The sequence below is a fragment of the Capricornis sumatraensis genome, chromosome 7 (genome assembly GCF_032405125.1).
Source record: "Capricornis sumatraensis isolate serow.1 chromosome 7, serow.2, whole genome shotgun sequence".
Classification (NCBI taxonomy): Eukaryota; Metazoa; Chordata; class Mammalia; order Artiodactyla; family Bovidae; genus Capricornis; species Capricornis sumatraensis.
In genome coordinates, this window is record NC_091075.1 from 40049425 (window position 1) to 40075050 (window position 25626).

At 33.3% G+C, this 25626-nt stretch overlaps 1 protein-coding gene across 1 annotated transcript in view; it reads right to left on the reverse strand.

The window, feature by feature from the left end:
- LCORL (ligand dependent nuclear receptor corepressor like) overlaps positions 1-25626 on the reverse strand; it is a 165081-nt gene that overhangs the window by 87214 nt on the left and 52241 nt on the right. Inside the window, exons 2-4 of the mRNA XM_068975558.1 lie at positions 25391-25456; positions 13175-13254; positions 12149-12278 (exon numbers count right to left, since the gene is read on the reverse strand). Of these exons, the coding sequence (XP_068831659.1) occupies positions 12149-12278; positions 13175-13254; positions 25391-25456 (276 nt within the window). The remainder of the gene's footprint in view (positions 1-12148; positions 12279-13174; positions 13255-25390; positions 25457-25626) is intronic.

Sequence of the window (25626 nt, forward strand, 5' to 3'; positions counted from 1 at the left end):
CTGATGCTGAAGCTGAAGCTCCAATGCTTTGGCCACCTGACATGAAGAGACAACTTGTTGGAAAAGACCCTTATGCTGGCAAAGATTGAGGGCAAGAGAAGAAGGGGATGACACAGAATGAGATGGTTGGATGGCATCACCGACTCAATGGACATGAGTTTGAGCAAACTCTGGGAGATAGTGAAGGACAGGGAAGCCTGGTATGCTACACTCCATGGAGCCGCAAAGAATTGGACATGACTTAGTACCTGAACAACAACAAATGTGCACAATGATATAGTATCACCAAGGTAAGTAACTGGCTTAATATCACAGTTATTTAATGAAAAAGAAACAAAACAAACAGGAAGCAACCCATCTAGATTTGATTCCATAGTCCATGTTCTTTTTTCTACAAGAAGCTACTATTGAACACACACCACACCTATCAATGTTAAAACACTAAAATCTAAACTAATATCTTTAATAAAACTATTTTTTAGTGGGTGAGGGCAGACAACAGAATACAAGCATCCACAATTATTATGCCTCTTGTGCACATGAAGAAACTAAGCCACACAAAATGGTAAGTAGTTTACCAGAACTATATAGTGAATAAATGGTAGGGTAAGATTTTAATCCCTGTTTGATGGTAAAACTTATGTTTTGCCCTTTCCATTGATGATAGAAACATTTTAAAGACTTCATTCAAAACACTTAAGGGAGAACACACACACACACGAATCCATATGGAGAAAAGGCAGGGGATGATTGCCACGTAGTAATAACAAATCAGTAAGTTCTAATCAATAGAACAGTCTGAGCAGACTGTCAATATAATGTACAACTAGCCAACAGCAAATAGTAAACTATAACTGACAGTTCACACTTATAATTAAAAATGATGAAATAGTAATTTATAAAGCTAATTCATTACATTTCACAAGTACAGTATTTGATCAAACCCTCTGCTAGTCCTAGACTCCTTCTATCTCAGTAAGAGATATTCAGAAAGAATTAATCAGCCACTGAAGTGCCGAGAATAAGTAATTATTAAAAGAGCATTATAACTATATCATATTAAATGAGATAGAGAGAAGAGCTCTCATGTTAGAGGATATTTACAAAGTGCTATTTCTACAAAAATTGCATCAAAAAAAGAACTTTACGTGACAGAAAAAACTGAAAATATCAGACTCAAAATTATGGCAAGATGGAACTTGGACCTATAAAACAGTTAAGATGATAGATTGATTCACTGTCTGATAACTCAGGTGATTTTTTACATTATATTTTATCATCCATAAAACTACAGTATATGAAAAAAATTATCTAACAACAATGACAAAAAGTCCAGCTGACTAACATACCCTTCCTCTTTTTATTTCAACTCAGGACATATGAACTATTTCAGTCTTTAGCTAAATTTACCTTGGCTATTAAGTTTTCTTTTTTTCCTTAAAAGGTCCTGATCTTGAGATTCTAATACCACCCAATTCAACACAATGTGCTGTCTACAATTTGGAGGCAGACCATAACCAGGTTTAATTAAGTCTTATAGCTAAAATAACAAGAGGAACCACAGTTCTAAGAATTGTGGATTAGAGTTTTAGATGTATTATTTACAAGGACAATGAAAACGTTCTACACATATGTGTTAAAGTATATCTTAAAAAGAAAATAAACAAAAGAATTATCATAGTGGTTTTCACTGTAAAGTCATCTAACCATCTGCTGTTTTTAGGTATATAATAACAGAGATAAGCACTGTTTTAAAAGCATATTAAATAAACGATGTGTTTAATTAAAACAATTTAAAATAACATGAAGCTGCTGAAACGTAGAGACAAAATTTAAAAAGAAAAAAAAAAGCAGAGAAAATCAGATCTCTAAGAAATGTAGGTTTTCCAAGAAGTTAAAAGACAAACAAACACCCTTATTTTCACAGCATCGAACAAACATACAAAACCTGTGACCAAGGGATTGAATAAAACCTGTAAACATCAGTTCTCATTAAAAAAAAAAAAAACAACAAGAAACCCATTTTAGAAACATATTATTTCATAGAGCAAAATTTTAAGACACTCGAATATATAGCGACTGAAAGGAGGAAACTGCTTTTGCATAATCTTTTGAGCAGGCTTCTCCTGTTATTTGCTTGGTCACCTGCCAATACTCCTGAACCATACTGCTGTATGGTATCCTAAAACCTGTTTGGCAGCTGAGCCATGTTATTACACCACACATATGTATGTATGTTCAGGAAAATTCACCTTTAAATGATTTTTCATCACTTTATCCCTAAAATGAATAATTATACATAAATTGAACAGCAAATACCTATTACATGTTGAAGAGTATCTTCTATATTTATGATTGATGTCCTTGACCAGAACTCTATTTAAGAAACTAAGAAATGTTTATAAGGAATTGGAAAGAAAAAAATTATTAAAATATTCTTTGCCGCCAAGAAGTTCAAAATCTACTAAATACTGTTAGGGGGATATGACAGAATAATATTTAAAATTGACAAAGAAGGTAGAAATCATTTTATAGAATCAAAATTATCCTTTGAAGTCTCTTAAACACACCCATACAGCATATACATCACTTAAGGTCTACATGTATCTATTATGTATCACGAAACACACATCTTTTAAATATGAGAATCACACTCTTATTTGCAGAGATGCTTTAAAGTACAGGAGGTGTGTGGAAACTATTAAAGACCTATTAAAAGAACAGTAAATTTACTTACCTCCCATCTCATGGTCCCTATAGGGGACCATGGATTTATTTAAGTGTTTTGATAAAAAGATACTCTCAGCCAATCAGGCTTTGGGAAAAGTATCTCCATAAACAATGACTGGAATATGCACAATCCTAGCATATTTTCTGTTAACCTTCAGGTGTTAAAAGAAATGTTGACTGGAAAGCAAAATGTCTTACTTGTTAAGGAGACTAGATTTAATGAAGTAGACCATGAAAATGATAACTGTTAACATTACATTATGATTGAGAAAATCTTTCAACTTCATGTTCATCATTATTCAGGCAAAGATAAAGGAGTCACAAATACTTGACACCAAATCTTCAAAAGAAATTTCACATCATGCATATAAAATTTTGGTTGATACAAGTTGAGTTTGATCATGATCAGAAGACTCCACACATCAACGGGTGACCAGGGGCTGAAAAACTACAAGTGAATTGAGTAGTTCATCCATTTTTACTTTCTTAAAAATCCCACTGCCTTTCCTCTGACTTCAGCTGATGGTTCAGAGTTAGTTCCATGGATTCAGACATTCATCTGTTCACTACTTCCCCAGCTCACTCTGGTTTAATATTACTCATCACCAAACAGCAACAAAAACTAAGCCTTCATCTCTTTTATTACCATCACACTTCATGTAAGCAACTTTTTATTAAACATTTTGTAAAATGGCTTTTTGATTATTTTACTAAGTATTATTGATAATCACTATCTTATGTTATTTAATACATGTTAAATAATATATGTTCCTTGGTTAAGTTACTTAAATTATGACTTGATGGACGTGAGTCTGAGTGAACTCTGGGAGTTGGTGATGCACAGGCAGGCCTGGCGTGCTGCCATTCATGGGGTCGCAAAGAGTCGGACACGGCTGAGCAACTGAACTGAACTGAACTGAACTGAAAGGAACAGCAGAATCAAATAATCTCTAAATCCCGTATCTGCTTTAAAATGCTGTAATTTTAGCGTGGTCTTAAAAGGAAAATAAGTAGTCTGTAAAACTGAGGAATGGGGTGGCAATCACTTCCCACATGCCTGATACATAAATTTTCAAAATCAATATTATCTTTAACTCTTGAAATGTATTTTCCCCAGGTTTTCTGTAGTTTGATATCCTTTTTTTTTTTTTTTTAAATGGTTGCTCAAATGTTACTTGAATACCACCTCTGCCTTGGTATTCCTAATGCTCCTCTTCCTCCTTTGTCTCCAACACTTAAATATATATTTATATCCAGCATGTGTGTAAGGCAGGGGACTGTGTGTGTGTGTATGCATGTGCATACATGCACACTGAACCAGAAACATAATTTACTTATTTACTGCTTGCTTCCCCTTACTACCACACAAAAGTTCATGCAGACAGAGATGTTTTTGTGTTTTTTCTTTTCACTAATATGGTACCTAGTATATAGAAGGAAGATTCGTGGAACTTTCTTGAATGAATTAACTTCTCTAATCATGGATGGGAAATATGTTTTATAAAGGCCAACTTGCTAGTTTTGCTTTGGGGGAAGTCACACTCAAGGAAAGAAAGAACTAAATTAGTAGCATTTTATGAAAGAACACATGGGTGATGATATATCTGGTGAATTTATGAGTTACTCAAGAAAATCAGAAAAATATTCTAAGAAGATTTTTAAATGATATTACTAAGTTAATACAAAACAGCTAAATAGTACATAGTAATTTTAGTAACTGTTACTTTTACATAAAAGTGCTTTTTCCAGTTCAGAACTCTGATTATTTTGAATAGCATATATAGATTATTACATTTATTTATACACAGGCCAATTCCATTATCTGCCATACTAGAGACAAAGTACAGGGAAGAAATGTTACCCAGGGACAGATGGTGATACAAAAAAAAGGGCCCCAAATAGAATTATACTCTTCTGAGAATTAGGTCTTCCCTCTCACCTAACAGACTACATTTTTAAAACTTAATTAGAATGTGCAAAGAAATAATTAAGACAGAACTCCTTATATAAAGAGAAATGGAAGAACCACTGCTTCCTCAAAATTTAAATTATGTCCTTAAAAGGTTATCAGGGTTGTGTAAAACTACTGAAAAGAATAATTCAATGACCAAACATTTCTGAAAGAAATCTGGAATCACTTTTATTTTCATTATTTAGGCTGATTCCTAGAAGACTTTCTTATCACATACAAGGACTCATTAAAGACTTTGCTAAAAGATCTAGTATACTGTAAGTCATGCTTTTAAAACAAACATGATCTTTTAAATCAGGATTTTAAAGCATTACTGCTGAGCTTTAAAATATTCCTTTTCTATATCACTCAATTAAGTTATTGAGTTTTGACTGCATCATATACAATTCTAAGTGCTAGGGATATAGCATAATAAAAATCCCATCTTATTGTTCTTATATTGTAGAAGTAGCAGAGACAACAAACACATTAAAAGAGGAGTCAGTTAGAAAAACAAACAAACAAAAAGCGGAATGGTAGGAAAGACTGTCTGAAAGAATTATCATAAACAGGGTGATTGGAGCAACAAGTGATCAGGGCCAAGGGTAATGTCTGGTAATACAATGGAGTGCAATGCTCAGGTGCAAACAAGGATTCTAGACAGAGGTAACAGCAACAGCAAGTGAGAAGACCCTGAGATGGCAATAAGGTTAGCACATCAGAGGATGAGCAAAAAGCCAGAGTCTGCAAAAGAATGAGCAATAAGAGATTTGGCTGAAAAGGAGGCTAAACTAGGCCATGTAGATCAAACCTCTGATAGATTTTACTCTAAGTGACATCCAAAGCCACTGGAAACTTTTGGGCAGAGGAATGATGTACTGGTTTGGGCTTCAGAAATATCATTTTGTGTAGAAAAATGAACTGGTCGGAAAGAGAAAAGTAGAAAGAGAAACAGTTCGGAGGCTCTTTAACACATATTGACAAGGGGATTTTTGCAGAAACTAATGCTTGTGGTGTTAATATGTCTCTGGTCAATATCAAGTAGTACATGCCAGAGATGAAGTATCTTGGATTAGAGTGGCAGCAATGGAAATGGTGAGACACGGTCACATTTAGAATAGATTTTGAAGGTAGAACAACAAATGGAAGTTGATGATAGCTTGCATGTGTGTATAGAGGATACTGAGGAATCAAGATAAGTTTCTTGTTTTGGGGACTAGCAACCAACTAGGGTCAAGAGTGATACTTTTCACTAAGATAGGAAAGGTTGGGACAGGAGAAGTTTGGGAAAGTAAAATCAAGAATTCTGTTTTAGAGAGGTCATGTGAAGTACCCATTAGATATTCTAATGAATACCAAGTAGAGATATATAAGAGAGAAAAGCTAGAGAAAAGATTAGGATTAGATATAATCCTACAATATTCAGATGTCACCAAGACATACTGACTGGATGAAATGAAGCTATCAAGTAAGAGAAGCCATTTAAGAAGAAAAGACACTGAGGACTAACTCTTGGGCTCTTCAATATTTAAAGGTAAAGAAAACAAAAACCAGCAAGAAGCATGTGAAAGAAGTAATTTGCAAGACAGGGGGAAAAAAATTAAAAGAATATAATATCCTAGAAACCAGGATTAAGGAAGTGATCAACCCTATCACTGATGAATGGTGAAAATCTGAATAAGGTGAGAATTGATCAACTTTCCTCTAAAGAGTACAAAATGGAATTACCAATGAAAATGATAAAACACTTTCAGCAGGGTAGTAGAAAAGAAAGTCTCATCAGGATGAGTTGAAAAGAAAAGGAGAACAAAGTGAAGATGGTAAAAGCACAGAAAATAAGTACCTACTGTGTGTCAGATGCTAGAGATATCTCAGAAGGAAGAAATACAAAAATCCAGTTCTTCATGGTGTTTAATACTAGCAGATGGAAAAAGACAATGAATAATACATTTTAAAAATAAGCAAATTATATAATGTTAGAAGATAACTGCACTACAAAAAGGAGTGGTGGTTTTTAGTTGTGAAGAATTTGAGGAGAGGGATATAAAATAACTACCTAGGTATTTAACTTTAGTCAAGTTCAGCTGTTCCAGGGCAAGTGTATAATACAGGGGGTACAGGGTCAAAATCCAGATGAGGTTCTGGCATGCAAATATGAGAAAGGAAAAGAGAAGCAAGGAAGTTAAGATTTTATAGAAAGATGATTACAGCAATCAAGCACAGTATCTGAAATGAGTAAGGAGAAAAGTGAAATCATGAGATAATGAATAGTGAGAAGTGGAATGGTCAATAGATTGGCGGTTGCAAAAAGGTTAAAAAATATTAGGATGACTATTAAAATAAAATGGTAGTCAGAAATAGGAAAGGTTGAAATTATATTTGGGAGGTGGCAAAGGTCTAGGGATGATCATCAGAAAGGTGGATGGAGTGGAATGGAGGAAAAGATCATTAAAATGGAGAGGTCAAGTAACTGAGAAGCCAGAATGTTGAATGAATCAGCTGCAGAGTACTTGAAGTCACCAAGAACTAAGACAGGAGAAAGAAAGAGAAAAAAGTTAGTACAGGTATGTAACATGATGATGTGGATGGAACAGGTAGATGTCAGGTGCTTCAGAGAAGCTCAGGGTTTTGAGTGAGGAAAGTAAATAAATGATTGGAAAGCAGCTATAAAGATCTCAGAACTTGTCAATTTTATCACTCCTGTATTACATAAAGCAAGCAATTAAAAACATTTAGCAAGAGAAAGGGCTACAAAAGCATCTTTTATGAATATACAGGTTTCACCTAAAGCAATAAAGTAAAGGAACATTAAGAGAAAAGACTGAGGATATAGGGGATTGTTTCAGAAAACACAGTGGAAAAAAATATGGGTGCTTATAAAGGCGTAACTGACTAGGTCAAATTAGAGATTAAAGAAGACAAAAGGAGATAAAAGAATCCAGGTAATGGTAAATGAATAATCCAATAGTCTGTCTTTAATTCCTACTATGGATGGTGTCACAAGCAGAAAGGTGACTTTAACAGAAATGCCTAAGATCTTAAATCCAGTTATAACTTTTAGTGTGTTCTTAGAATTTCATTCATATCATCTATGTATATGGCAAAAAAAAAAAATTTTTTTTTCATGAACACCTTTGGATTATGACTCATAATGATATATGGATTATTTTACCACGCTAACATACAGTTCGGAGAAGGCAATGGCAACCCACTCCAGTACTCTTGCCTGGAAAATCCCATGGGTGGAGGAGTCTGGTAGGTTGCAGTCCATGGTGTTGCTAGGAGTCGGACACAACTGAAGCGACTTGGCGGCAGCAGCAGCAACATACAGTTCCCTGAGAGTTCCAAAAAGGCAACCCACATATAAAGAGAAAGCCAAGGGGCCTTCCCTGGTGGCTCAGCTGGTAAAGAATCTAACTGCAATGTGGGAGACCTAGGTTCGATCCCTGGGTCAGGAAGATTCCCCTGGAGAAGGGGATGGCTACCCCCTCCAGTATTCTTGCCTGGAGAATTCCATGGACAGAGGAGTCTGGCGGGCTACAGTCTATGAGGTTGCAGAGAATATAACACTTTAAATTCACTTTTTCAATATATGACCACATGGTATCAGAAAGGTGCATTTGTATAATAAATACCTAGGGTATGAATGAATCAGGTCAAATTTACAGAGCCATTCAAAGATACCTGCATTTAGAGAAAAGCAATCTAAAAGATTTAATATTCCTGTTTCTAAGAAGTCAAATGTTTTAGTATCAGACATACTCCAATTAATTAATGAAAAGTATTAATATTTATTTCATGCAATATTATAAAGCTTAAAAATTAAAAGTTTAAACGGAAAAGATTTGTATTCAGAAAAGGCATGAAAAACTTTATATAAAACCTGGCTATCAATTAATTTCAGGGGAAAAGATTGGTTAATAGCAGCTTTCAACTATATATCAAGAAGGGCTTCGAAAAGAAATGGCCAGAATAATAGTTAAATGAATGTTAAATATGTGTTTTGGGGGGAGATGGGGGGGGTAGGGGGGTGGAGGATAAAGTAGGAAAAACATCATATTTTGATGAAGGAAGGCTTTATTTTATTATATACTTAGCAGTATGATTCATTCAGCTACAATGTGTATACTATCTGTCCAATTTAGTTAAGTAGGCTTCTTTAACTGAAAAATAAAAGATGAGATATCTTCTTGAATTATAAGCTAGTGATTTATACTGCTTCAGGTGATCAGAGAATATGAAGCCTAAAGTCAAAATAATTTAGTTTACATCCTATGAGGATAGCTTCAGAAAAGGCATTTTATATTTATATGCCTATGTTTATCCACATTTCAAAATAAACATATTCATGCTAAACATACATAGTCATAAATTTAAGTACAAAGTAGAAGATAAAATATATATATACATGCAAAACAATTTTATCCTTCAAATGGAATAAGTATCATACCATAAGTATGCGGAAAAACTGGAACATATCTTAGTTTATCTTAGTGCTCATTCATCCATTCAAGAAATATTTATTGAATATACAAGATGTGACAAGTACTATTCCATATACTGAGGATTCTGCAATTAACAAAACAAAGTCCCTGCTATCATGGAGGTTTCATTCTACTCTAGCACTCTACATAAATGTGCAGGTTAATCTCTACAAGGAACTCAATTCTGAAACATTTCTAAAGAATATACAAAATTAGTTAAAAATTCACTTCTACACTAAAATATCCCCTCTCCCTGACTATACTTATTCAACCCGCAAAGAGTATTTTTGACTAGCTTCTATTATAAGGGATTGTCCAAACTGTATTTAGATTAAGTAATAAGCTTTTCCAATTACTAAATACTGTAAGGGAACTAATCACTAAAGCTGTTCATAGTTCATATGAAGGCAAGATGGAATGCTCTGTATTTCTCATAGGTCCTTCTCTAGCCTTCCCAATTCAATTAAAATAATCCTAATTCTAGGCTGCTAAGTAGTAGAAAACAGGAAGACTTTTCTACTTAATACTTAGAATCTAAGTGCTCTTCACATAAAACATCTTTGACCTTTTAAAAATTTCTTCCCAGGGTTCAAATGTTCACAACACAAAACTTAACTTCTCTGAACTTTATTATCTTTATCTGTTAAGATGATAACAAGAGTATCTATCTCTCAACAATGTTTTGCGATTAAATGGGCTTAGTGTTCAGTCATGATTGATGACATCATAATTGGTGACATCAACCATAATAATTATCCTAAGTGTGAGTTCTCAATAAAGGTAATATATCATCGAAGTCCATAAAACTATAGTTAGGAAAGATAATAAACAAGCTATAATAAGAATATAAAAGATTTCTCTGTGTTTTGGCAAGATGATCACATGCTTATGTTCCTCAAACTAAGCAACAGATTCAAAGTATCAGTAATACTAATGTTACTAATATCCAGAATTCCTAAAATGACTGACTTTGTGAAATGTTCGGGAATCAAATAAAAACTTCACCAACCAACAACAGGCTTCTATTAGCATTTTATTTGCTTCCAAAGACTCGGAAATATTTCCTATCTTTAAAAACACATTTTTTTTTTTTTTTTGCCTTTTGTTTCAAAGTTAAAGAACTTAACTAAAGAAATAAATGCATAAAGGAATTAAGACCACTTAAAAGATACTGTTACTATCTTCCAGCCACATCCTGGTCAGACCATATTGGAAATCTCGAAAACTATTTCATTCATAGAAATTAAAAACAAACAACAGAAACAATGCCAAGTAAACAAGTAGAAAACTCCTTATGTTTAATTAAATCTGGAAGGTGATGATGGACCACAAATAAAGAAATTAACAAAGACAAAAATACTAAAGACCTAAGGTAAGGCAAAAATACTACTAATAAGAACCTTTTATTTAAAAACTCTGTGATCCTTCAAAGATCTCGAAGAAAAACAAAAATCCCCAAATGGAGAGGTCACTAAATATCCATGAACACTCACCCAACCACTGGTAGGAGACCTCTTGAAGACCCAGATGCTTGAATCAGCTGAAATAGTACCAATTTTTTACTGATTACTCTTAATAGGGCAATGGAGCACAGGTTAACTCCATACTATCAAATATTAAAAGTCACTATTATTAATTTCTACCTACTACCATTACAAATTACTCAAAGGAGAAGGAGACTGAGTAATGAGTTCTAAGATGAGTGAAACTTTCTGCATGCATGTGTGTAAATGCATACATTTCCTCCAGCTCTCTTTGTGATGTAAATCTGAGAATGTAATTCTTCTCATAAGTGTAAATATATAGGCAGAATAAAATTTTCTAAATTAATACAAAATCCTTAAAGCATGTAAAGTATTTTTATATTAGTTCATGTAGAAATTTTTTTTAAAATTTTGTTTTTTAAAGACAATGACAATTTCTCAATTTGAGTTACTTTAATTAACAGGGAAAGATTTTCAGTCCTTTACACTTAAAAATATATATAGTTCTTAACTTTAGGGCTTTTAATATGCTAATTATTCTTCTAATCAGAGGATTTTCATATTTCAACACATAAAAGAACTCGTAACACTAAGACTGAACAAAAGCCTCCTTTCTCAAAGGTAAGGACAATATTCAACATTACAGATTAAAACTTGAAAGGTACCTATTTAACAGAAAATATCTGATGTTACCTAATTCAAAAGAGTATTAAAAGCACTATCAATACTTAGATGAAAATACAGTATCATTTTCCTCATCTCTGGAAGTTGGGAGGTAAGATGATCTTCCCACTACCACCCTGCATTCCCCCTAAACCATCACTTATTCCCAAGTTCTATATGGTAAAAATTAAAGACATTCTACTATTGCAGAAATGGCCAAGAAAAAAAATGGAAGGGTCTATATTTCTCTAGTTTTCTCAAGTAGCTTAAGATATAAAAACAAATTCTGCCTGATACATATGTATCAAGCAAGGAAACACATGAAACAACCCTCATTTGGATTAAATGTTTAGATAGACAGGAAGCAAAGAACAGTGACATTCTAATAGCACATTCAAGCTATCAAAGAAACACTGACATCTCAAGCCAGCAAATATACTACCAACCTGGCTGATAAATGATTTAACTGTTACATTTCTATAAACAGTTTTGCAATATATCTATCACTTATTGAACACAAAAAAACTTTTGCAGTCTTGAGAAAAGCAACAAAATAAGGAAGACCAAACGCATACAAAATTTTCTTCTGCCTACAGTAATTAACAAAATAAAGTCAAGGAGAGATTTCAGAATGGTGAAAAGGAAAGCCTAGCAGAAGGCTAGCCCTGTGACTGCAAATCCTAATGCCTTAAAAACATGGAGAAAAACTAAGGACAAAGAAGGAAATAATCAAGAATGGAGTAGAGACTGACATATTAAAAACTTGTATGTGAGAAAAATTCATACATTTTAGGTCTCTACTACAAATTTTAAATGACAAGGTATATCAATATTACCTTTCTTTCGAAAGAGTGCATTTAGGTAATTTTCTGCTTGGCATTCAATCTTTTCAGTGTTGGACTGGCCCTGAGATGATAGCTCCTCTGTTGGTGTTGACTGTGAAGAATCAAGAGATGGTATACAATCCTAAAATTAGAAGAAAACATCATAAAAAAATCACTTTTTATTTAAACATGGGACTTCATTAAAATGGCAAAAAGAAATTCTCTAAATGGTCATTTGTTCTGTCTTTTAAATATATGAAATTATATACAAAATATAAAATTTGGGGAAGGAATCAGGAAAAAAGAAATTTATCTTTGATAGAGGGTCAAACTAGCCTTATTTCTTAGCAAAACTACTGTCAAACAAGAGGAAGAGGGAGAAAAGATAAAATATATTGTTAAATAAATTCACTATATAGCATGCCAGCAATGAGAGTTTGAAGAACAAAGCAGATGTTTACCCACTATCATGACCAAAATGGGTGCAAGTTCTCCAAGTTCCCATTTCTTTTCCGCCATTCTCACAACAGTATTAAAAGAATTAGGACTTCCTACCGTACAAGATGATTCTACTTGTCTAGTTTATGCCCTATTTACAATAAAAACTAGTAATTATTTCACAGGAGACAATTACGATATCCAAAAGACTTCAAGAAAAAGTAAAAATCTAAAAAATAGTACTACATTATCTTCCAACCACTGATTCCTAAGAAATAAGACTGTAAGGTAGTCTCAGATGAAACTAGGCTCACCTTTGTCAACCTAAATATGAAAGAGAACTGAACTGAACTTTATGAGTCAGGAGTTTTAAGAAACAAATGTGAAATAAGCAAAAAAGATGAGTATATTGGGATTTTCACCTGCAAGTTAAGCTAAATGTTAGACTTCTAACATGAGACTTCAAAATATTCTTATTACCAAAATCAAGTATTTAAATTTCACTCTAAGTCCCAAATTCTCAGAACAAATTAAGTTTAAAAAATTTGCGTTACAACTGTGCAATTAGTTTAGAAATAATTTCATAGCACTAAAACTTACACTGACTGCTTCTCTTTGTAGGTTACAAAATGAACATTTTTCATCCATAGACCAGTCAGTCAGCTCTTCTGGTTCACAGTCTTCAAAAGAGGGAAAAATATTGATTAAATACACTAACTTTATATAAAACAAATAAAATTACCACTCTCCACAGCAATGGGTCATATAAAAAAGCTAACTACTAAAAGTAAGGGGGAAAGGCCTAAAAAAAAAATTAAACTGGTGACATTTAAAAAGAAATATGGAGAGTAATTTTGCACTATTATTGGACAAAGTAGCAAGAACAATGAGCTGGCTATAAATTCATTATCCAACAATAGAGTTTCAACACATTATTTGACCAGGGGATTTCTGCAGTAACTAAACCTGTAGTATTAATATGTCACTGGCTAATAATGTGTTAAGTATCATTTAACCTTCTGAAATACTCGATTTATTATTGTCTACTAATTTTTATTTTCACTATGAAAGAAATCAAAACAGATAGGGAGATATGGGATAAGGGAATAAATTTGGCACAAATGACAATATAAAACAAAAATGGAATAAAGCACCAGAAAAACCTACAAATTTGAGAACATGGAATGCTGTCCAAGAAAATTTAATAGAAATCCACTACTAAAAAGTCAGATCAGATTTTTTTATTACATTGCTAAAGGATTTGTTATAAAAGTTAGGGTAAAAAACAAGTAAACAAGTTACATTATTCAATACAAAACATGGATTTTTTTCACAAGAATGTTCCTTATAATCCAACTACTGGAATATATTAGAGAGTTCGTGGAAAACATTTTCAAATGAAGGAATTTTATGAAGAAATAATAACATTTCTATCCTAACTATACTTGGTATAGACAGAGATTTTTCAAACTTACTCCTTGCAACAGAAACTCCCTCCAATTTCTTTTCCCAAATAATTTAATACACAGAACCTCAAATACAGAAACCATCATCATCTGAGGCAGCTACATTAGAACTAATTGGAAAAGCACTGGTGTACCACAGTAATTTCTCTTATACTTTTGAAATGTTTAATGAAATTAAATACTTGTTTTCTGCTAAACTACAAAGGAAATAAACATTCATCTTTCTGGAATGATAATGAATAAATACTAGATAGGTTCAGCCTCTTGCATTAATTCAGATACACAGGTCAGAATAGAAGATATATAATTTGTTGGAATATAAAGAGTGCAGTGATAGATTCCTTTCATTTCTGGCAGTGGTCCAGAAATATTCCCATTATTTATTTAAACTGGGAAAGAATAGGGAATGGGAACATAAGATCCAGGATGAGTAATGGAAAGATGACTGGATTTGAAGTCTCCAAAAATCTGGAATGGAACCTACTAGTTATAGCCTTGCCAAGCCAGGCTTTTAATTTCCACATCTGTAAAATAAGGATTTTGTCACCTAACTTATTTATGACCAATTTTTAAATTATTAAAATATTTTATAAACTATAAAACATCATGCAAAGGCTAATTATTAATCAGGTAGAGTCACTAGTCATTATTTTTTAAATTCTGTACTGACACATGTATTTAATAAAGTTAGTTTGCAGAAGACAGATAACTTTAATTGAATATCTGCTTAAGAAAACTGATCAATTTGTGTAAACAATCTGACAAATCAAAAGGTTTACATAATCTATACAATTAAAAACCCAGAACTGTAGTTACGCAGGTTCATAATTTTTTCCAACTTTTACCCAGTCATTATATCAGAATCACAGACTCATCCTCTTGAATGTAAGACTATGCAGTGTCTCTTATAGAGAGTGAGGCAAAGCTTTCCGACCAATGAAATGAATATATAAGAAGTGACAGTATACCACTCTAAACAGAGGCTTTAAAAGACATGGCAAATTCCCCATGGCAATTATCTTGAACTTTCACCATCCAACATCAGAAGAACTTGCCCCATAAAGCCATTATCCATTCAATCTGGAACGTGGGGTCATGAGGAGATGTAAACCCCAACCACAGCCTAGACTCCAATGAATAGTCACCCATAAGCATGAAATAGATTTTGAAGCTGTTTGTTATGCAGCATTACTGTACTAAAACTTGACTCATATGCCAAGCATAATTTTGATAGATCAAGGAAATCTTAAAGCTTTTAAAAATTATGGCCTCAAGAACCAGAAATATGAAAGGACTCCAGCACTGGGATTTTTTTCTTTTTTTTAAATATTTGTTTGGCTGTGCCAGTCTTAGCTGCAGTATTCAGGATCTTCAGTTGCAGCATTTGGGCTCTTAGTTTTGGCATGTGGGATCTAGTTCCCTGATCAGGGATAGAACCTGGGCCCCCTGCCTTGGGAGTGCAAAGTCTTAGCCACTGGCTATGATCAGGATTTTTGAAAAACAGCTAGTAGGTCTGGAAAAGGTGTTTTTGAAAAGTCATTGATACTGTAAAGAAAGAAAAAAAAAAGTCATTGAAAGGTTTCATAAAGCTTAAGTGAAAAATATGTTGACTCAAGGGACAACAACTTTGGGTTAATTCAGACAATTACCAGTTGTAAAATAAAATTGGGCATGCTGAGATAATCCTTATTTATTTTAGTCACTTTAGGTGAGTTCTTCAAGGAAATTTAATTGAAATAAATGCCTAAATAGTTAAATAAATGGCACTGAATATTCAATAATTACATATATGCCATTAAATGTTACTATGTTTGGAAATCTATGAATTTACTTTAAAATATTTACTCTTTATATAGCAACTTTTAATTTTCAATCCAAATAAATGCTGGTGGTATACATTTTTTATATATAGGAAAAGCGATTTTGAAAAATCACCTGGAGGCCAGACTTCTCCCTCTGTCCAGGTTGTCCTTTCAGGTCATAAAAATTAAATAAGCACTACAACAAAACACATTCATTTTATCTCTCAAACAAAATTTGACAATGAATCAGATAGTCATCTCTAAAATAAGTTGTCTCTCATTTTGAAATTTAAATACCTGAAGTTATAAGCTGAAAAAGGTCAAATTATGTACCTTATACAACTAGCCTTATTAATAAAGGCAATGTCATATATGAAAACTGATAGTAAATGAATGATCAAAATCAACCTTTCCACCATGTATACATATTCTTGTGGTCAAAGTCTGGTTCCAATCATTTACCTAATCTATCTGGGAAGGAAACAGACTTTGAAATTAGAGAGCCTTGTACTGAATCATGGTCTTTCCACATACCAGATGTGGTCTTGGGCAAATTACCTTCTCTGAACATCAATTTCCTCATCTGTAAAATGAGGGTAATAATGGCATCTTAAGGCTGTAGTAAAAATTTAATAAGAACATATGCAAAACACATTAAGTCCAGAAAATGTTACTTTCATTTTCTTTTAACTAATCACACTTCTTTTGAATGTTTTTTATTATCTTCAGTACCCTCTAACCATAAAAAATAAATCTGGAGTTCCTAAAGACAAAGCTCAATGAAAAATGATTAAAGAGAATACTGAAACTAGATTTTTCATTAAGATCACAAGATAGTGATTATAACTTTGTTAACTTTAAAGATACTGAACAGCAGGCAATATAATTAAAAGATAATCTTTAATTATGAACTATATATTAACTAAACTGAAATTACAGAGAAGAGAAAAACTATGATCTCATCTTCTAGAGAATAATGATTAACATTTTGCAATATATCCTTCCAGTTTATATTTTATGCCTTCCAAAAAATTAGGATCAGTTGATTTTTTTAAAAGATCAATAAAATGATAAACCTCTAAGCCAAGTTAAATGAGGGAAAAAAGAAAACAATAGAAATGAAAGATGGGCCATCACTATTGATCCTATGAACATTAAAAGAATAACAAAAGAGTATTATGGACAACATTATTTTCCCACCAATTTGGGTAAAATGGACAAATTTCTTAAAAGACACAATCTATCAAATCTCACAAAAAAATACAAAACCTCAAAAGGCACTTATCAATTAAAGGAACTAAATCAATAATTAATAGCCTCCCCAAACAGAAAGCACCAGCCCAAATGGTTTCTCCATAATCTGTTCCATGAAACAGAAGCAGAAGAAATATTTCCTCATTCTTGACTTCACAAATCTGTCTGGATACCTCACTCAAGAAGATATGCAGACAGCAAAAGAGCATAGGAAATGCCATTAGAGAAATGCAAATTACATCAAGATACCACTACACACCTATTAAAATTGTTAAGTCCAAAACAATGACGACACAAAATGCTGGTCAGGATGTAGAGCAAAAGGAACCTAAATTCACTGCTGGTGGGAACACAAAACAGTACAGCCATTCTTGAAGATAGTCTGACATACTCTGTCCAAAGGATCTAGCGATCATGCTCCTAGGTATTTATCCAAACGAGCTGAAAATGTATGTCCACACAAAAACTTGCACACACATGTTGAGAGCAGGCTTAATCATTGCCAAACCTAGGAAGTAATAAGGAAGTCTTTCAAATAGGTGAATGGATAAGCAAACTGTGGCACATCTGGACAAGGCAGTTTTATTATTTTGTTCTACTTTGTTTTATTGTACTTCACAGATACTACACTTTTTTTTTTTTTAACAAACTGAAGATTTGTGGCAACACTGTGCTGAGCAAGTCTATCAGCACCATTTTTTCCAAGAGCATTTATTCACTTTGAGTCTCTGTGTCACACATTTTTGTAATTCTCACATTTCAAACTTTTTCATTATTATATTTGCTATGGTCATCTGTGATCAGTGATCTTTTAACTATTATAATTGCTTTGGGGTGCCAAGAACTGAGCTGATATAAAATGGCAAATTTAATCAATCAATGTTCTATGCGTGTTCTTTATTTTATTGAAGTACAGTTAACTTACAATGTTCTGTTAACTTCTGTTGTACAACAAAGTTATTCAGTTATATATATACACATATTGTTTATATTCTTTTCCATTATGATTTAATCACAAGATATTTTATATATTGTGCTATACAATAGGATCTTGCTATTTATCCATTCTATACATAGTGGTTTGTATCTGCTAACCTCAAACTCCCAATCTGTCCCTCCCCACCCACTTCCTCTCGGCAACCACAAGTCTGTTCCCTATGTCTGTGAGTCTGTTTCTGTTTCATATATGAGTTCATTTGTATCATATTTGAGATTCCACATATAAATGATATCATACTGTATTTGTTTTTCTCTTTCTGATTTACTTCACATAAGTATTTGTATTTGTTTTTCTCTTTACTTCACTTAGGATAATCTCTAAGCACATCCATGTTGTTGCAAGGGCATTATTTCATTCTTTTTATAACTTAAGTACTATTCCATTGTGTATATATACCACATCTTCTTTATTCATTCATCTGTCAATGGACACTTAGGTTGCTTCCATGTTTTGGCTATTGTGAATAGTGCCGCTATGAACACACAGTTGAGTGTATCCTTCTGAATTACAATTTTGTCTAAATGTATGCTCAGGAGTAGGATACAGGCTCATTTGGTAACTTTATTTTTATTTTTTTGAGGAACTTCCATACTCTTCTCCATAGTGGTTGTATCAGCTTACATTCCCACCAACAGTGGAACAAGGTTCTCTTTTCTCCACTCCATCTCTAGCATTTGTTATTTGCAGACTTGCATCTTCTCATGTGCCTTTTGGCCATCTGCATGTCTTCTCTGTAGAAATGTCTATTTAGGTCTACTACCCATTTTTCAATTGGGTTATCTGGTTTTTTGTTGTTGTTGAGTTGTATGAGATGTGTGTATATTTTGGAAATTAAACCCTTGTTGGGTTTAATTGTTGGTCACATAATTGCAAATATTTTCTCCCACTCTGTAGGGTGTCTTTTTCATTTTGCTTATGGTTTCTTTTGCTGTACAAAAGTTTTTAAGTTTGATTAGGCCCCATTTGTTTATTTTTGCTTTTATTTCTATTGCCTTGGGAGACTGGCCTAGAAAACATTAGTACGATTTATGTCAGAGAATGTTTTGTGTATGTTCTTTTCTAGGAGTTTTATGGTATTATTTCTCATATTTAAGTATTTAAGCCAAGCTGACTTTATTTTTGTGTACGGTGTAAGGATATGTTCTAACTTCACTGATTTACATGCAGCTGTTCAACTTTCCCATTACCACTTGCAGAAGAGACTGTCTTTTTTTCCACTGTATATTCCTCACATGAGTGTTCTGACTATACCACCAAATAGCCTGTCCCCAATCTGTCTCCCTCTCATTGGGCCTTATTCCCTGAAACACAACAATATTGAAATCAGACCAGTTAATAACCCTACAATGACCTCTAAAAGTTCAAGTGAAATGAGGAATAGCAAGTCTCTCACTTTAAAATCAAGAGCTAGAAATGATTAAGCTTAGTGAGGAAGGCATAAAGTTGAGATAGCTGCAGGCTAAGTCACGTATGCCAAACAGCCAATTTGTGAATGCAAAGAAAAAGTTCTTAAAGGAAAATAAAAGTAAACATATAAATGATAAGAAACCAGAACAGTCTTATTTCTGATATGAAGAAAATTCTAGCGGTCTGGGTAGCCTGCCACAATACTCCCTTAGAGAACTAAAGTCGCTCTGTCGTGTCCAATTCTTTGTGACCCCTGGGACTGTATAGTCCATGGAATTCTCCACGCCAGAATACTGGAGTGGCTAGCCTTTCCCTTCTCCAGAGGATCTTCTCAACCCAGGGATCGAACCCAGGTCTCCCACGTTACAGGCGGATCCTTTATCAGCTCAGCCACAAGGGAAACCCAAGAATACTAGAGTGGGTATTCTTAAGCCAAAACCAAAGACTTAAGCCAAAACCAAAAATCCCCTTAAGCCAAAGCCTAATCCAGAGCAAGGACCTAATTCCCTTCAATTCAATGAAGACTGAGAGAGGTGAAGAAGACACAGAAGTCTGAAGCAGCAGAGATTGGTTCACAACGTTAAAGGAAGGCAGCCATCTGTATAACATCAAACAGCAAGCTTATCAGAAAATCTACCTAAGACAATGAATGAAGATGGTCACAGTAAACAATAGATTTTAAATATAGACAAAACAGCCTCATATTGGAAGAAGATGCCATCTATGACTTTCATAGCTAAACAGGGAAGTCAATGCATGACTTCAAAGCTTCAAAGGACAGACTGACTCTTTTGTTAGGGTCTAACGATGCTGATAACACAAAGTTGAAGCCAATGCTCATTTACCATCCCCAAAATACTAAGTACCCTAAAGCCAAACTGTGCTCTATAAATGGGACAACAAAGCTTGGATGTTGACAACATGGTTTACTGGATATTTTAAGCTTACTGTTGAGATCTACTACTTAGAATAAAAAAATTCCTTTCAAAATGTAAACGTGACTGCTTATTGATAATGCGTCTGATCACGCAACAGCTCCAATGGAGGTGTACAATGAGAGTTATGTTGTTCTCATCTGCTAATACAATAACCATTCTGCAGCCCATGGATCGGGAATCATTTCCACTTTCAATTCTTATTATTTAAGGAAAACATTTCATACAGTTGCCATAGACAGTGATTCCTCTGATGGATCTGGGCAAAGTAAACCAAAAATTTTTGAAAAGGAATCACCATTCACCATGAAAAACATCAATGATTCAAGGGGAGAGGTCAAAATATCAACATAAACAGGAGTTTTGAAGCGGCTGATTCCAACCCTCATGGATGACTTTGAAGGGTTCCACACTTCAGTGAAGAAAGCAGCTGCAGACATGGTGGCAACAGCAAGAGAACTGGAATTAGAAGTGAAATGTGAAAATGTGACTGAGTTATTACAAACTCATGATAAAACTTCTTTAGCATAAGAAAAAGGTGCTTCTCATGAATGAGGAAAGAAAGTGGTTTCCTGAGATGGCATTTACTGGTGAAGATGCTCAGAAGATTGTTGAAATGACAACAAAGGATTTAGAACATCATATAAACTTAGCTGATAAAACAATGGAAGGTTTTGAGAGGACTGACTCCAATTTTGAAAGAAGTTCTATTGTGAGTAATAGGCTATCAAATAGCAATGAATGATACAAATTGTGAAAGGAAGAGACAATCAGTGTGGCAGACTTCATTGTTGTCTTATTTTAAGAAATCACCACAGCAACCACCACCTTGATCAGTCAGCAGCCATAAACATCAATGCAAGACCCTCTACCAGCAAAACAATTATGACTTGCAAAAGGTTCAAGAGATGGTTAGCATATTTTAGCAATAAAGTATTTTTTAACAAAGTCACACTGTCTTTTTAGACATGTTATTGCACCCAATAGACTACAGTATAGTGTAAACACAACTGTAAAAAACAAAAAGTTTACATGCACTGGGAAACCAAAATTTCATGAGACTCACTCTGTTGTTACTCTCTTTACTGCAGTGGTCTGGAACTGAACTGGCAATACCTCTGAGGTATGCTGTACACTTGGATAAGTCTTTGAGAACACACTGAGAAAAGCTACTATAGCTTATATAACTAACTATAAAATAGTATTAGGTTCTCTGGTTTAATATAAATAATCATCAATTCATATTAAAAAACTATTCATTTTTTAGTTAATACTAGGCTATGAGTTCCTAGTAGGCAGAGATCCTATGTATTCACTTTTCTTTCCTCACTCCTCATCACGGTTTCTAACACAAAATAAGCATTCAAAATATGTTACCCAATAAATCTAAAAGGTAGTTTTGTTTGCTCAATCATCATAGTGCTAATAGTTAGGGGGAGAAAACGATATTAAGCCAAAAATATTATATGCTGGTCAGTGTTATAAGTCATGGATTACCAAACCTTTACTATAAACAGCCAGAGAATATATATTTTAGGTTGTGGAGGTCATAGAGTTGAACCATTTAACTACTGTTGAAGTATAAAAGTAGCCACAGACAATATATCAACAAATGAGAGGGGCTGTTTCCAATACAACTGTACTAACTGGACATTCAATTTGAACTTCATATAGCTTCCACATGTCACAAAACATTAAATCTTCTTTTGATTTTTTTCAACTATTTAGAAACATAAAAACTGTTCTTAGCTCACAGGCCATTCAAAAATAGTCAATAGGCTGCATCCGGCCAACATGCAATCACTTGCACTCCTCTGACATAATTTCTCTTTGAAATTTGGGCACAGCCAGAGAAAAATCAACGGGATCTATAAGCCAATTTACACGTGCCTACTGTACTCTCCTCATATTAGTAAATATCCATAGTCAGAGCAAGTAAATCAGACAATCTTACATATGAAAGAAACTAGTTTCCCGGTAAGACATGAGAAAGGACTGACTAAGGCAGAAAACAAGGGTGAATTTCTGCTTAGAAGTCGTGTCATAGCAGAACAAGTGAGTTTTGGGTTGGTAGAAAAGAGGCATAGAGTATAGGGAGCTTCTCAGGGGGTACAAAAAAATTCACAATATTCAAAGTTTCTTTGGAGACTTGACTCCAAAAAGCAGTAACAGTTATGTTTTCCTCAGAAGGACAAAAAGTTGTGAGAAGAGATCAAAGAAGACAAAGTTAGAACTTCTGTTTCCAACAAATTAAAAATTAGGAACACTCAAAAGTTTCTTTCAAAACCATTCAATTTGGAGGCGACTCTAAACAGATTTCAAGAAATAAAATATGAACTCCTCAAAATACAAATATATATGATAAAAACCTTTACATTAAAAACACACTGTATACCAGAGTTGACTTTTAAGGTAGCAGTATGAAATTTAGAACATATTTTTCCACAAAATAGTAGCAAATTGGCAATGCAGTCTATTTAACTTAAATGTATTACAAACCAAAAATACTATGCATTTAATTTTATAACAAAAAATAATTTAGAGTAATATATAAGGATCCCACGCTAACCAATTAATCTGATACCTGAGCTTTGGATAGTGAATAGCAAAGGTTCAGATTTCCGATGATTTAGATAAAAACACACACTCATCTAATGTGTCTCCTGAATCTAGATTTGTATAACGAGAAATATCTACACTTGGTAATCCTAACATCTAAATATTAAGCCATTTTAAACAATGATAAGAACAAAGAAAGCAAACATTTAAGAAGATAAGAAAAAAGCTGGAGACGTCTATAGTGGATAGCTTCCACAAACCTTTTTAAAGGCTCTTCTACACTTTGACAGCACTGTTGTAACTTTCCTTCAAGATATAATATGGCTGTCTTTCTTTACCCTTGCACATATATAGATTTATTACTGTAATTAGTATCATCCCTCTTAAGTCTGCAACTTTGATTAGAAGCCTTTTTTTTTTAAAAAAAAGAATTCAAAAATGTAAAGAAAAGAAGGAAGATTTTACCTAAGAAACCTGGAAGAAAGAACATTTAGGATGAAAAAGGCCAACATCAATATGTGCCTGTGTTTGAGAAAGACTGAGTTCCACAGCTTAGTTAATTTTATAAATCCTGCCATCAAATAAAGCACAAAAGAAGATATAAAGTACAAGATCTACCAGAATTGAAAGAAAAAAATGGGATGGTATAATTCACTAAATTAATTATCACAGATATATGATGTAATATTTTTCTGCCATTAAGAACGATGATACAGAACTTCATTTATCTAAATGATATACTAGTGAACAAAATCAGTAAGCACAAAAACCTATATACACTGTACACGCAGTATGTACTACTTTAATAGAAGAATAATTACATCCAAACATATACTTTAAATTTATTTAAAAATATTAAAGGTTATCTATGTGGTTGTGGAACTAAGTATATTTAAGATTTATTTGTATTTTCTAGTTTCTAAAAATGAACATGTGTTACTTGTATACTAAGGAAATACTAGTCTAAAACAAAATACAAGACTTTATTTCATTAGGACATTCTGCCCTTTATATACTAAACAACTAATTTCTGAAGGAACATAAATATATGCCTATGTAATTATATAAAGATAAATTAAAGATGCTTAAAAGTTACAAGTTGCATCTTGGGTTATCAGTAGGCAATTAAGTATAATGCTGTTTCTGATCTGAACGAGGACAGCAGGTTTAAAAAGAAAGGTTGAAGAAATACCAAACATATGTTAAATACTTGTTGTTTTAGATTTTTTTCCGTTCTTCATTTATATGCTCAGAAAAATAAGTGAAAATAAAACCAGTTTTGCTTATAAATATATCAGGTAAAAATATCTAATGCTATATTAAACTATGATAAATGAAATAAGAAATGAATAAAGACAGAAAAAGATTTTAGCCATAACAAGGATAAAACACTAGAACAACAACAACAAAAAAAAAAAACACTAGAACAAAAACAGTTTGGAGTCTTCGTCCTAAAAGTCATGTTCTGCATGGGTATCATTCATCTGACTGAACATGGGTGGTTGGCACAAATGGTCTTTGATACAGATTTCAGCTCCATGGTTCCTAACTCAATTATTCTGCTCAACATTAAAAAATGAGAGAGAGATATAGAGGATGAGTGGAAACTTTTGATTGCTCCTAACATCACTATCTCTCCCTCAACTCAAAAGATTTATTTGCACAAAATACCTTGGGTCTTTGTAGGAAGTACCAGGAGAACAGAAGGTAACAGAGTCAGCATATAAAACTGAACAGGTAAGACATTCAGAAAGAATTACATCAAAACCAAACAAGAAAGTCTACACTAACATTGCCCATTTTGTGAATGAGCTATACTATAAAATTTCAATGTCTACAAAAATGTCTTCTCATAATGCTCTGTTTCCAGGCAAGAAATAAAAAACCTAAACTATATCACAGCAATTATAGCATAGATCAAAATTCTCTACCAGGATTTATGCTAAAGTGTTTGGAAGAGGAGGCTATAATAAACAACAAACAGTATTAAAACTCTGAACACACACAGTAGGATACCCCAGAGTAAAAATCTGAGTTCCAGGCTGCCTATATCATAAGTAATAAGAGGTATTTATCTAATTGAACTCCTCTGAGTTCTCTTTAAGAATAAGTCAGGGAACATAATGTTTAAAATAACAAAAGTTAAATTTTATCATTAAGCTAAAAACCAGGCTTTGTTTTCTATTTTGTACTAAAATAGTGTACTAAAGTTACAATATTAATAACATTATATAATAACAGAAATAATATTTGGCTCATTTATTTTAAAAGTATTTTCTAATTAAACAAGATCACAAATTCATTTTAATATAAAGCTAGTATAAAACAACTATTTTTCACTTGTAAAATGAACTGAAGATTAAAATTTTTAAATAAAATTTAAGAAGTATTACCTTCAAATAAACTGAGGTCTCTTCGTAGCCGTGGTCCATAAAGCCCTTCTAAAATACTCTCAAAACCTGTGTTATTAAAGAGAGAAAAGTGTATTAGCTACTAAAAAAGCTTACCCATACACTCTACAAGTGAGAGTGTGTGTGTGTGTGTGTGTGTGTGTGTGTGTGTGAACATGCACACACTCAGCTGCATCTGATTCTGTGAGTTCATGGACAGTAGCCCACCACGCTCCTCT